Below are 14,048 nucleotides of genomic sequence, written 5' to 3'. Positions count from 1 at the left end.
AGATCTGTAACGCAATCGTAACTAAGCTTAATGCATAATCAAGTGTACAGTTACGTCTCTGCTGGAAGAAATTATTTTTAACATTAAGGCTTAAAATGGTCCACATTGTTAAATCTCCATAAGGAGGTGGATGAGAATTCAAAATACTCAAATCCCCTGCCCTCTAGTTAAGAATCATTGTCTCAGTGAGCCACTATGGCTGGCAGAGTTTGTCATATCCTTAAGTACTTGGGGGCAGAAATAGACAACTACCAGATTACAAATAATTCAGAAATGGGTTATCTGAAGAGCAATTATTTGTCAGCGTTTGTCCAGTGCCACGCAAGGAAGAGAGACATTGGATTTCAAGGTACACAATCAATATTCGAATCACTAAAAAATTATGTTCTGCAGTGGGATGATAGTTCAGTACGTCCCTCCCTTATCTTTTTGAAGTAAACCCCCCTTGCCTGTGATTCCATGTTCACCAAACAATTCTGATTGCCAATTCTATCACTTAGGTACCTAGACCCTGGGAATAATGCATACTGGATAATGTACACATTTACAGACTCACTAGAAATATCTGTTACCCTACTGAAAATTAGTTTAAGATCATTATGGTTTATTTATCAGTCACTTGATTTGGGCTAGTCTGAGCTACTTCCCAAGAGTCTGTTAGCTCCTTCAGAATTGATCAAAATAGTTTTTAGACTGTAAAGCCAAGAAATAGACGGGGTATGTGATGTCCAGCCCCCACTCAGACAATTACTTTCACTGCTCCCAATCTAAAGCAGGTCCATCTGTATTTCTGTACACTGTTCCAGGGGCTGCATTATGAGCCAGCATAGGAAACAAAGCATACTTCCTGGATTATTACTAAGTACATATGCCTTCCTGATATTCAAGAAATCAGCATGTATTAGTCACCTATTGGGCACTTCCTTGCAAGAAATGCACTCCAAAGGACACAGTCTAGAAAAAAAAGGAATAAAAACATACACAATAAACATAAAAATCAATATATTTATGCACAGTCAATAACACATATTCAGTCACATACCTACTGTTTTTGAAACTTTTCTCTCTCATACCCCAAGTAACTTATGGTCAAATTTCCAAATTTTTTTGACCACACTTCACAGTAAGACTTTTTACATCACAACCTAGAACTCAAAGTTTGGTAAAACATGGAGACTTGCTAGGACCTATTTTCTATTTTAGTATTTAGACTTCAAATAGTCCTTAAGCAGGATTTCCTATGCTAATCTCTAATTTTTTTCTTAAATGCTAATAATAACATACTAAATTCATCTCTTGATCCACTAATCGATCACCACCCATACCTGAAAAACAAAAACGCTACTTTAAAGCCTGGAAATGTAGCTCACCATTGCTGCTTTCTTTCTCATTCCTCCAAAAACCCCAACTCCTCCGAAGCTGTCCTCGTACCCTCCTTACTGGGATTATCCAGTGACATCTCAATTACTCCTACTCGTTTAGTGAGGACTTTTTTAAACCTAAATCACCATTTTCCTTTCCACCTCAATTTCTGACAATTTTTGATAACATAAATATCCAAAGAAAGAGAACATCTTAGTTTCTTGAGTTCCAACTATCTCTTCCTCCACCCCTTCTCAACTATCCACTCATGTAGTTCTTGTTCTAGACTTGTTATTCCAGAGGGATCAAAGAAATGTGGAGCAAAGCCAATCACCCAGCAAGCTCAGCCTAGATTAGTTGACCCTCAGCCAAGCTACAAATCAATAAGAATAAACGACTTTTGTATTAAGACACTGAGCTTTGGCATAGGTTGTCCTACAGCATTTTTGTGACAATAGCTAACTACAGGTAGTTAGACAAGAGGCTGAACATGGCTGAAGAAAATCACACAAGCTTTCTATCTGATATTTATGACTACCAATCTCAAGGGAGCTCTCAATATGGCCTGACAATTCTACTACACTTCACTACTAAATTCATCTTCATCCTTTCCAAGACAATGATTGAACATCGTTAGTCCCTTCTCAAACCTCCAGCATCCCTTCTCCTCATCTGTCTGATGACTTGCCACACAGCCTTTATAAACAGATGCAGGCTGACAGAATTCCACCATCCAAGCCACTAGCCTACTATACACATAGTGGGTCTTCCTACTGGTTAACAAAGAGAAAAGTTTTCCTGACCCTATCTAAGGAAAACCCCTCCATTTTGTTTTAGATACTAACCTCTTTCACTTTTGCAGAGACTGCTCAATTACACGCTTTCTCTCATTCTTTCTCCCCTTTATCTCATCAGCTTCTGCTTCTGGGTCCCTCTCATATATATTAACCTATATACATCCTTTAAAATATTACACATCTAAAAAAAAAAAAAAAAACACCTTCCTGTAAACTCAATATTCCCTTTAGCCAGCACATTTCCCTTTCACATAAAATGCAGTGAAAGAGTTGTCTGTACTCTCTTCAGCCCACTTCTCCTCAGTCTACTTCAATCCAGTTTTCATTCTCACCGTCACATCTAAATAGCCTTTTTCAAGGTTACTAATGACTAATGTGACCACATAATTTATCATCCACACTGAAACATTTCTGAGTGAAATGAGCACTAATCAAACAGGACAACACATTAACAGGTACAAAGTGGGACTTTCTCAAGCAAACTGCTGAAATAACCCCTGCACTGATATCACTTTCCAGAGCTAACAGTCAATTCACTTTGCATTCACTTTCTTGAACTATTAGAAAAATCGGACACAGCCAGCCATCCCCTGCTTGACTTTCTTCTCCAGAACTAGCATCCTGTGATACCACACATACTTGGTTTTCCTCCATGTCACTAGCTGCTCAGTCTCCTTCACCTGCTCATCTAAAATCTGGAATGCCTCTGACTGTGTCTTTGACTTTCATTCTCTATCTCTACCACCTCTCAAAGTGATCACATCCAGTTCAGTGACTTTAAATATCACCTACATGCCAAATCTACCTGACCCTTTCCCATCACAGAACCAAATACCTACTCAGCATCTCCATTTACAAGTCCAATTGATGAAAGTTAACGTGACCAAAATAGGTGGTAATCCCTACCACCCCAAAAAGGTGCCCCCATCCCCATCTCAGACACCACCACCATTATCCATCTGGTTGCTCAGGCCAAAAACCCACGAGCCATTGTTGATAATTCTCCTTTCTCTATCCCCTCGCGCAAATCCATTAGTAAATTCCATTGGCCCTACCACCAAAGATTTCCCAAATCTCATGCCAACAACCCAGGCTCAAGCCGCTACAGTCTCCTGCTTAGACTACCCCAATAGATATCTAAATGGCCTCTCAACTTCTACTACTGCCCTCTACAGTCCATCCTCCACACAGCAGCTGGGGGAGGGGAGTAATCTCTCTAAAGCATAAATCCCCTGCTAAAACCCTACAAATGTCAACAAAATAAATAAATAAATAAATTTTGGAAGAAATGTTTTTTAAAAATTTTTTAATTAAAAATTTAAAAAAATTTTTTAAACCCTATAAAGGGAATAAAATCCAACCCCTTACCACAGTCTACAAATCCCACTTTATCTGGCACTATCGACCTTTTCAGTCTCATTTTTCTCCATTCTCCCCATCATTTAATCTCCTCAAATAACAATCATCATTTTCTTTCCGACCTTTAAACATGCCAATCTTATTCCCACCTCAGGTCCTTTGAACTTGATGCTCCTTCTGCTTGGAATGTTCTCTGCCTCAATCTTTACACCACTCCCTCCTCTTCATTCAGCTCTCTGCTCAAATGACTCCTCCCCAGAAAATAATAATGTAAAATCATCCTGTTTATGTATCTGTGGGTTTATTATTTACCTCACCCCTACCCACTCCTCCACAATGTAAAGGCTTTCAAGACAGCGATCTTGTCTGTCCTGCTTGACACTGCATTGCCAACAGCTAGAGTACTGTCTGGCATATAACAGATGCCCCCTAAACATTTAACGAACTATTGTTTGAAAACTGGAGTTCATCAGGATCAATACTGGCAGTGGAAAAATGGGCAAGCTCAGTAGCTTAAAAGTAGGAAAAGGAAAGGGCATGCCATGTATAAAATGAAGTAAGATAGTTATTAATCCTTATCTATCTGGCCAGGTCCAGCTACAGATCTTAAAAACTTTAGATCTTCAAGTTTAGTCCACTTTAGTCCTAGAGCAATCCTGCCCAAGACCACAAAATTTATTAGGCACCTAATTAGTGTTGGTCTAGCATTAATCTTGTTATCCTAAACAGCTAGCCACCCCCTAAGTTGTATGCCCTAAGTACCCTCATGCTTACCAAGCCACACGATGAGCCCTAAAGCCCCACATGACAAGCCCTAGACCCTAGGTTTGCTGTCCAGTTCCTATGGGAATACATATTCTCTACAATCCCAAACATACTTAGCTGTGGTTATTACAACTTCCTAGCCCTTACCAAGTTTCTTTCCAGAAAAGCTAGAACATAGGCGCTGTAGGCTTGAATCAGAGTTCACCCAAGGCAGCTATTCCTGAAACAAAGACACCACCATCAACCAAACAGTAGGCACTACCACCACCATCACCACCACCACGAGACTCCTGCTGCCATGCCCCCTGCAGCACCTCATTCAGACCTGAATTTGTCATTTACCATTGAAAATCTTAATTTGACTACATCCTACCCTCAGTTTAAAATATATTATTGAGTGTTTGCACCCTCCAGTCAGTGCTCCTACTCTTAGCCTCATTCATTTCTAGCTCAAGCTCCAATCTCAGCCATGCTTTCTGTGAGGTCCCAGCACGTCTTACCTCTCCATAAACCAATTTAATGACTGATTACATAAGCTGTTATATAAAAAACAACAGTCTGATTCCTCTTTTACAGACAAGAAAGGCTCAGAGAGGTTAAGCAATTTGAACAAGGTCACATGGCATTTAAATAGCAAAGCCAAGATCCAAATCCAGTCTAAGCATATACTCTATTTATTATGTTTTGTTCCTTTTTAATTTTCTGCAGCACCAGAACTGAGTACTTAGCCAATACTCCATCAATGTCTGTTTAACTGAATGGTATTTTAAATGTTCATTTTTAAAACAAATATCCACCTAACGGGAATTTCATTTCAGTGTTTACCTACACAATATAGAAGTAGACACAGCAAAAGCACTCTTTACCCACCTCCACTTAACCTACTCACCTGATTAACCAACTCTCCCCATGCCCTGAGTAAAGTGTACTCTCTAACATGCTTGCGTAATTCTGCTCCTCCAGCAGAGTTGCATTTTACCAACTCATACATGTTGAACTTCTCGCACAACTGTTTATGGCAATTGCACTTGTTATTGAAATTACATAATTTAAATAAATATAAGTAATCCAATAAAACGTGAGTGTAAAAAGAGAATTGTTTCTATGAAAACTGGGTTGATTGCCTTAGAGTGACTTGATCATTGTGTGTTACTGAAGGAAAAAAAAAGTTTTTTTAATCAAATTAGATATGGGAGGGACAAAAGACAGATAGTATAATTTGAAGAAGACTTGCACTGAAATTTCTTTTCAAGTGTCTCAATTCTTGCTGCACTTTTAAAAAAGCTAGAAAATTATAGATGATGCATGATTAGATGTGGTTTATGCAAGAAAGAGCATGTGGCTCTCCAATCAGCTGACCATACTTAGTCTTACAACAAAAAACTGGCATACATTGTACATTTACGTGTTTTAGGTTAAAATAAAACTAAGTCTTACAACAAAAGACTGGCATACAATTGTACATTTATGTGTTTTAGGTTAAAATAAAATATTTAGGGTATATGTGTATTCTTTTTTGATGATTTCTCCACTTTAATGACCTTTTATTAATTAAGCCATCTTAATCAAAACTTTTTTCAACTATGTCAACAGGCCTCATACCGTTTTAGGCCCTCCATGTGATGCCCTCCTTTCAGGAACATCTCATGGGTAAAACACTACACAACATACTTCTAGCACTTCCAGTTTAAAACAAAACAAAAACAACCTACCCTATATTACCAATAAAATGGACTCACCATGTTGAATTGTCTACTGTACTGATATTGTGTTAAATATTTGGTGTGTTTATTACAAATAATTAATTTTTTTATAAGTAATAAGCTATTCGTATAACAGTTTCAGGTTTACAAAAAAGTTGAGTAGATAATACAGATGGTTCACATAACCCCCTACACACACTGTTTTTCCTATATCAATAACTAGTTTTAAATGTCTCTTGAAAAACTCTTATTTAAATTCTGTTTCGTTTCTAAAGAGATAAGATGTTTTGGTCTCAAATAATTCCGATGTATGCAACATATAAGTTTCATGAACTATTAAAAACCCATCCATTCAAAACTATCAGATGTTTCTTAAATTCTTCCGAGATAATAAAAGTTCTAATACAGTCAAAACCTGTGGATGAACACTCAATATTAATCTGGGAATGAGAGCATTTACTTATACTGGCATTGTTTAACATCCTTACCTTTGTTTTTCACTCTTATATCAAGTGAAAAACTCCTACCTACTTTAAGTAAGCCAAAATAAATACCAAAAGCTGATGAGTCAAAATATAACAAAAAATAAAATAAAATAAATTTAAAAAATAAAAAAATATGTGTAACAAAACTACAAATTTAGCAATGAAGTAAATCCTTTAGGACTCTCTAAAAATGTTAATCAATGCATCTAATAAAGAAGCATATACTGAATAATTTTTGGATAATGAAAAAATATTGTTCAGTTATAAAGGTATCTATATTTTCAAACTTATGAACTCTCTTCATAAGGAATACTAGTTAATGACAACTTAACAGCTGCTGTATGAGGTTGAACAAATTACTTAACCTTCCTGAGCCTATACCCTCAATTGCAAAATGGGGTCATAACCTACTATATATGGTGATAAAAACATCAAATGATATATATATATCAGATATATATATTAGATATTCCTGTAAGCGCTAAGAAATATACACAAAAGGCAAATTAGCATGGCAAGATGTTTTCTGACTAATAGTTCAGAATTGGAATGTTACAGTTATTAAAAGAAACACAAGAGATGTGTTCCTAATTCCTAATAGGCCAATGTCCCCACCACAAGAACTAACACAAACAGTATTCAGGGCTGAACTCACACAGTTTAGTCTCTTAGGCCTAAATCATCTATTGCATTTTCCCCCACGTAGCCTATTATGCGAATCAAAGAAATCAGTAATGCATTTGCTGAAGGTCAGATATAGGGCACAATGAGGTCCATGCATTAAAATGAATAAAAATAAGAAGCAAAAAAAAAAAGCTCAAGATAAGTGCACAAAAACAATGTCCCAGAATCCAACAAATATTTTAACTCTATAGAAAACACCAGAATTAGATGACATACTGGTACTGTTATCTCATGACATATACCAAACACTTTCTTCCACGAGAAAAATGTTCACCTGGCATCTGAGTCATACATTTATCCACAATGCCAATACTGACCAAGGTTTTTCAAATGCATTATCTCATAAATGGGGCTTCCAAGCAAAGGCTAATGGGACCATCTGGGAAAGATCACCAGGAAGTCTTACCACTGCCAATATTTCACATTTAACAATCAATAGCATATCTTAACAATTTAAAGCGCAAAGATTTCAGTCTCATAATTCATGGGCCGAGCCCGTGGCGCACTCGGGAGAGTGGGGCGGTGGGAGCACAGTGACACTCCCGCCGCGGGTTCGGATCCTATATAGGACTGGCCGGTGCACTCACTGGCTGAGTGCCAGTCACGAAAAAGACCAAAAAAAAAAATAAATAAATAACAATAATAATAATAATTCAAACATTTTGTAGCATATTTCAACTAGTTAGAAGGAATGAAAGACTGAACCCACAATTTCTTATTTGTGCAAACAGATTTTAGATATTATTTTTTAAGAATTTAGTCCTAGTTCTTTTCCTTGTCCTTAAAACACAGTATCCTTGTTGGAAGAAATATAAATACATACATACATACATACAAATTTTTATGGCAGTTTGGTATTACTATCAAAAATTAAAATATGCATATATTCTTTGATCCACCAATTCCATCTTGAGGAATCTAGCTTATGAAATTTTTGGATGCAAATATAAAAACAACCATTCACTGCAGCATTTCTGTGAAGGTGAAAAAAATCATACACGCACATTTGACATATGACATACCACACAAAAGAATGAGCTAAACCCATATGTACTGACATGTAAAGACCTCGAAGACATTTTGCTCAATGGAAAAAAAAAAAATACAAGTTGCAGAACAACATGCATAGTATAAATATACTTATGTTAAAAAGTGTGTGTGTGTGTGTGTGTGTGTGTGTGTGTGTGTGTGTGTGTGTGTGTTTGTATACAAATGATGCATGGAATATTGTTTGAAAGGATTCATACCAAACATGTACCAGCAGCCATCCACTGGGGAGGAAGAAGGGATCAGAATGTGTGGGTTGGGGTAGGTTTGAAGAGAGGGCAGTTTTAAAGAGGGACTTTCACTTTTTACTCACATCTATCTGTATTATTTAAATATTTATGTAACATATATAAAATATTTGTCCTTTATAGAAAATAAAAAAGATACAATGTCAGATTTCAGCTAAACTCCAGAATCACTTAAAGAGGATTACGAAATAGTAAAAGAAGCAAAGACTGCTAGCAGTCAAAAACATCCTTTATAGACTTTACCCTTCAAAAGAATGAAGAAAAATTGTAGGCAGCATCAATCAGCAGTTACAAATGAATTTGACAGTGTTTTCATGAAAGAACAAGCACCATTCAGAGAACTAAAGGATTTGTATCTTACAACTTTAAGAATATAAAAGATACTAACGTCAAAAACATTAAAAAGATGTAATCATTCCAAATGTCCCTTAGAGATACAATTGTAACAAAGAATCCTATTACTACTTTGGTACAAAATGTATACTGTGTGGGTATGCTTTTTAAATTTTAAAAAACTGCACATATAAAGAGCTAAATGGTGTGAAGTGTTTAATCTTACCTGTACATTTTCTTCTGTAACCTGAATTTCTGCAGTGTAAACATAATCAATTAACATCCTCAGGGTCCAGCCATCTACCTCTTTTATTCGAACTCTCTTTGCTCGGCTCTCACTCATTTCACCTAAAACAGAAAGGAATAAGAGTGACATTAAGCAAGACACTGCTGTGGAAATACCAATGCCAAGTCAGACTGACCCCTCTTATTGCCACTCACTGTATTCAGTAAGCAACATGACCAGCCACTTTTTGCAGCCCTAAAACGATCCCTTAAGTTTCCCAAAAGCTTACCAGAGAGAATCATAAAATGTACTTTTGTAACTCACTTGTATGTAAAAATATGAAAATCACAACAATAAACATGCCGCATGTCCACCTGCATGAACTACAATGCCTATGGCTTGTAGGATCAGTATCTGATGTTATCCATGCTTCGAAGCAGTTTGTTTACAGATTTCTACTCATGACTAGAAGAGTAACAATGCTACCTTTGGCTAATGGCAATGAGCACTTGCTGAAAAGGACCCACTTGGTTAGTATTATTGGTTCAACAAGCACACAGATGCCTGCTAGGGGCACACGTGGCCTGGACCAGACACAAAGGCTCAACCCTCAATGGGTCACAACCCTCATGCAGGAAACAATGAGAAAACAAATTACCTAAGATGCCGAGGGAATGCAGGTAAAAGAGGGATCATCAAAGGTTTTGTCAATAGCAAAGGCTTGTTAGAAAGATCTTCTAGCCCAAGTTCAGTTTCTTCTTATTATCTGCGGTAACTTCATCCTGAAGTCATTTCCACACCAGCATATATCCCTAAAGCCAGGTACCCTTCTACATCACTGCCTGCTAAAAAGTGGTATAAGACCTCCCTCCTAATACCCACTTGTGGAAAGAAATAGGGGAGCAGAAAGAGAAGCAGAAAGAGAAGCAGGAAGAGAATAAATGGCTCCTAAACCAAGGGAACTTGGGGAGAGTAGGAAGTAGGTTTGAGCACCTATATGTGGATAACATATAATAACCTAAGATATAAGGAGACACAAGCAATTGAACGGAGAGGGGTACCTCAATTAAAAACTAAAAGGGCAGGGCTGGCCAATTAGCTCACTTTGTTGTTAGAGTGTGGTGCTGTTAACACCGAGGTCATAGGTTTGGAATCCTGTACTGGCCATCGGCCAAAAATGGGAGGGGAAAAACCCCAAAAAACTAAAAGGGCAGTCTAAGAATAATGTTGAGTGCCATAGGACATGCTTAGCAAAAAGGTTTGGTTCTACAATTTACTAGGTTTTGAACATAAAAGAAGCATGAAAATGATGCCACCAAACATCACCTTCACCTTAATCAGGCATCTTCTGTTAAAAAATAACAAAATGGCCTCAAGATTTCTTGAAATTTTTTTTTTCAGATATAGTGCACTGTCAACGACCAGAAGCTATCAGAAAAGCCTAAGGGGAATCCATATTTACACAAAATTCCTTTGCAAACACAAACCCTGGGAAGAGAGTAATGGTGATGTACATTTAACTGCATGCTTCCCTGGAGATTATCTCTACAAGATCTCAGAAAGAAGCTGTTCTCCTCAGAGCTAAAATATCTCAAAGACTACCCTGCTGCTTCCCAGGGTAAAAAGCATCCATCTGTATTACAAGGGAAGGGGTATAGTGTACGAGAAAGCAGTACATATACCTATACAGCAGGAAGAAAGGGGACTAGATTATATGTCTGTTGCTACAGCAAACATTTTCCCACCCTTAAAGAAAGCGGGAAAAAGGAGTGTCAAGGAACATGGAAAAATAATTTTTCATCTGTATATAAGGCACCTTCTTCTCTCCTCCTCTTTCTGAATCTTGCAGATAGTTGGGGTTTATATAATCTGAAGGATCTTTTGTGGCAAAAGTTAAGACACTGGTGATTCCCACTTGGACTTTAAACAAAAGCAATATCTAATTCATCTATAGGGCCCCCATGATGTGCAAAACCCCACAGGATCTGGGACCACATGAGCACAAAGCCACATACCTAGTTCTCAGACTTAGGAATAACTTAGCTCAGACAAAATGAAGTCTGACTTTAATTTATATATATGACTGAAAAATAATTAGTTTTCTGTCAAGCAGTCTTTAACATTATAGTTTTTGAGGTATTGCTCTAAGATGCACTCTGCTAATTCACATATGAGGTGCCCTGGGTTGGATGTCCTCCCAAAACTTAATTCCTACTGTAACTGTTGAGGGTGGGAAATTCTATTATGGTAATTTTTTTTTTTTTTTTTTTTTGTCGTTTTTTCGTGACCGGCACTCAGCCAGTGAGTACACCGGTCAGTCCTATATAGGATCCGAACCCGCGGCGGGAGCGTCGCCGCGCTGCCAGCGCAGCACTCTACCAAGTGCGCCACGGGCTCGGCCCCTATTATGGTAATTGAAAGGTGGGGCCTTGAAAAGGTTCTTAATGGATTAAAAATGGTGGTCGTGGGCATGGTTGGGAAGGCTTTAAAACAAGGAGGTTACTCTCTGCTCTCTCTGCTCTGCCATTTCACACTGTGATACTCTGCTGCCACTGAAGTCACCACCAAAGAAAGCCTTAACCAGATGTGTTCCCTGGACTTTGGACTTCCTAGCCTCTCAAACTGTAAGCAATAAATTTCATTTTCTTTATAAATCACCCAGTTCCATGTATTTTGTTATAAGCAACAGAAACGGACTAATACACAAGGGTACTTCAAAAAGGTCATGGAAAGACTGAGGTTATCTTTTAATTCCATTTTTCCACAAACTTTCTGAAGTACCTACACATTGCTCATGTCATTATTAGAATTAATTATCTCTCTCCAGAAAAGTGCATCTGCTTCCAACGAAATTCAATCTCGATTATATATGGCTTTTAAAACATTTTAATCTTTATTTTTTTACATTAATTTACAAAAACAGTAACAAAAACAAAAAGCTTGTGGCCAATCGCATTAATAGTTTAAAAATTCTGATACCTATTATGAGTCAAAGCACATACTATAAAGAATCATAAAAGCTATTTACATTTAATTCTAGATGTTAAATATTACCATAGTTACTACTGTTTGCTGTTTATAAAGGAAATCTTCAAACAGTATGGCTTTGTGAGATTAATGTTTGATAATGCATTTTAAAAAGCTATCTAACAACCTGGCAGGGTCTTTTCTCCAGCCTGCTCAGCTCCAGGTCCTGCCTGGGCTGCTCCCAGAGGCCCAGAGTTGAGAGGCTGCAGCCTCTATCTTCTGTGGCTTTCAGTGACCTCAGGAGCCACAGGGAGGACTCCAGGACACTTTGGAGGCTGGGAAATGGGGACACAGAAAAAGCTTTCATAGAGAGTGACATCAAGATAGCAGAATAGATGATCCCTGAGCATCGCTCCCCCCAATAATAGACCAATTACTACTATTAAAAAGCAAAGATTGCCATCCTGGGACGGCTGGAGCTCAGGGGAAGAGGAAGAAAGACCCACAGAGTTTGTGATGGCATGAGAGTCCACAGCAAGAGGAAGCAGAGACCACTCTGACCACTCCAAGCTCTGGCTGCTTCTGGGCCAACGTGAAGCAGGGAGCAGTGGCAGCACACGGAGCAGCTGGCAGGAGATGGCAAAGCCACAGTAGCACCCTTTGCATAAAACTGCTTGTAGTCTGCAAGGGAGAAGAGGGCTTTATAGTGTACCATACCAGTTCCCAGGCCAGCAAGGCCACTGGCATGGTTCCCCTGGACCCACATAGGAGTGAGGGGCCACAGCCAACTAGAGGAAGGAGCCACCTAGAGGTCAGTGAGTCATAGTGATGGGCTTGTGCACAGATATTGGAGTGTGGGGTGGAGACTGGCCCTCCAGGGGAACACTAGGGCACAGTGTGAGCAGCTGATCTGCCTTCTGATTGGTATGGGCACCACTCAGTGATGACCACTCAGGGAGACAGAACTCCAGGGGGTGAAGTTTGCAGGAAAGACTCAGTACTGGGCTGGAATTTCCACACAGCCCAGTTGTGTCTGTTGTGACCTCACAAGACCAGAAGTGATTAAAAGGCCAAAACTTTAAATCCAATCTGCACAAAAAGCCTTCTCCAGAGAATCAGCAGCAAAGCAGCAATTTAGCTCAAGCACAGAGTTCAAGTTCTAGTCTCCACAGGAAGTTACCCCAATTTGGGAATTAACCATAGGATAGCAAATTAGGTTCAGTGCAGAGGTTAAGTGGTGATGGTAGCTAATAATCCACCACAAAACAGAAAAATAAAAAACAAAGACCAGAGACAAAGCTCTGATATTTTAACCAGTAAAAGTCTAACACCACCAAAGAACACCTATAAAACCTGGAAGAGGTAGCAGCCTCCTCAAATGCCCATGCATCAATGTAAAGACACAAAGATTGAGAAAGAACAGAGAAATATGATACCACCAAAGGAAACAAACAAAGCACCAGCAATGGACCCAGAGGAACAGGAGATTTATGAAATGCCTGACACAGAATTCAGAATAACACTATTAAGGATGTTTGGGGAGTCCAAGAAAATACAGATAAAAAATTAAATGATATCGGGAAAATAATTCAGAAGCAGAATGAGAAACTTGACAGAGGTATAGAATCAATTTTTAAAAACCAAATAGAATTCTACAAATAAAGAATACATTATCTGAACTGAAACACATGGTAGAAAGCTCCGACAGAAGACCTGATCAAACAGAGGAAAGAATCAGTGAGCTCAAAGAAAGAACATTTGAAATGATCCAATCAGAGGAGCAAAAAGAAAAAGAATAAGAAAAAATGAAACAGAAGAACAGCAATTCTGAGAATCCCTCAAGTGAAAGAACCTCTGCATAATTGGCATACGTGAAGGAAAAGAAAAAGGAAGAGACCGAGAAAGCATCTTCAAGAAAATAATGACTGAAAATTTCCCAAGTATGGAAAGATGATAGCATGATGCCAGATACATAAAGCTCAGAGATCAAAAAATTTCAATCTGAAGAAGAAAACCCCAAGGTACACATAGTGAAATTATTAAAAACCAAAGACAAAGAAAAAATACTGAAA

The 14,048-nt window shown here is 38.2% G+C and overlaps 1 protein-coding gene across 2 annotated transcripts in view; it reads right to left on the bottom strand.

Annotated features, from left to right (window-relative positions):
* Positions 1–14,048, bottom strand: part of KLHL2 (kelch like family member 2) — a 102,187-nt gene that overhangs the window by 53,221 nt on the left and 34,918 nt on the right. Inside the window, exon 4 of one of the 2 annotated variants that reach the window (XM_063108183.1) lies at positions 9,010–9,131. The exons of the other annotated variant lie outside the window; for it this stretch is intronic. Coding sequence (XP_062964253.1) covers positions 9,010–9,131 — 122 coding nt within the window. The remainder of the gene's footprint in view (positions 1–9,009; positions 9,132–14,048) is intronic. 2 annotated transcript variants of the gene reach the window in all.

The sequence above is a fragment of the Cynocephalus volans genome, chromosome 9 (assembly GCF_027409185.1).
Source record: "Cynocephalus volans isolate mCynVol1 chromosome 9, mCynVol1.pri, whole genome shotgun sequence".
NCBI lineage: Eukaryota > Metazoa > Chordata > Mammalia > Dermoptera > Cynocephalidae > Cynocephalus > Cynocephalus volans.
Note: the sequence above shows the minus strand (reverse complement) of the source record. Positions and strands in the feature narration are given on the sequence as shown.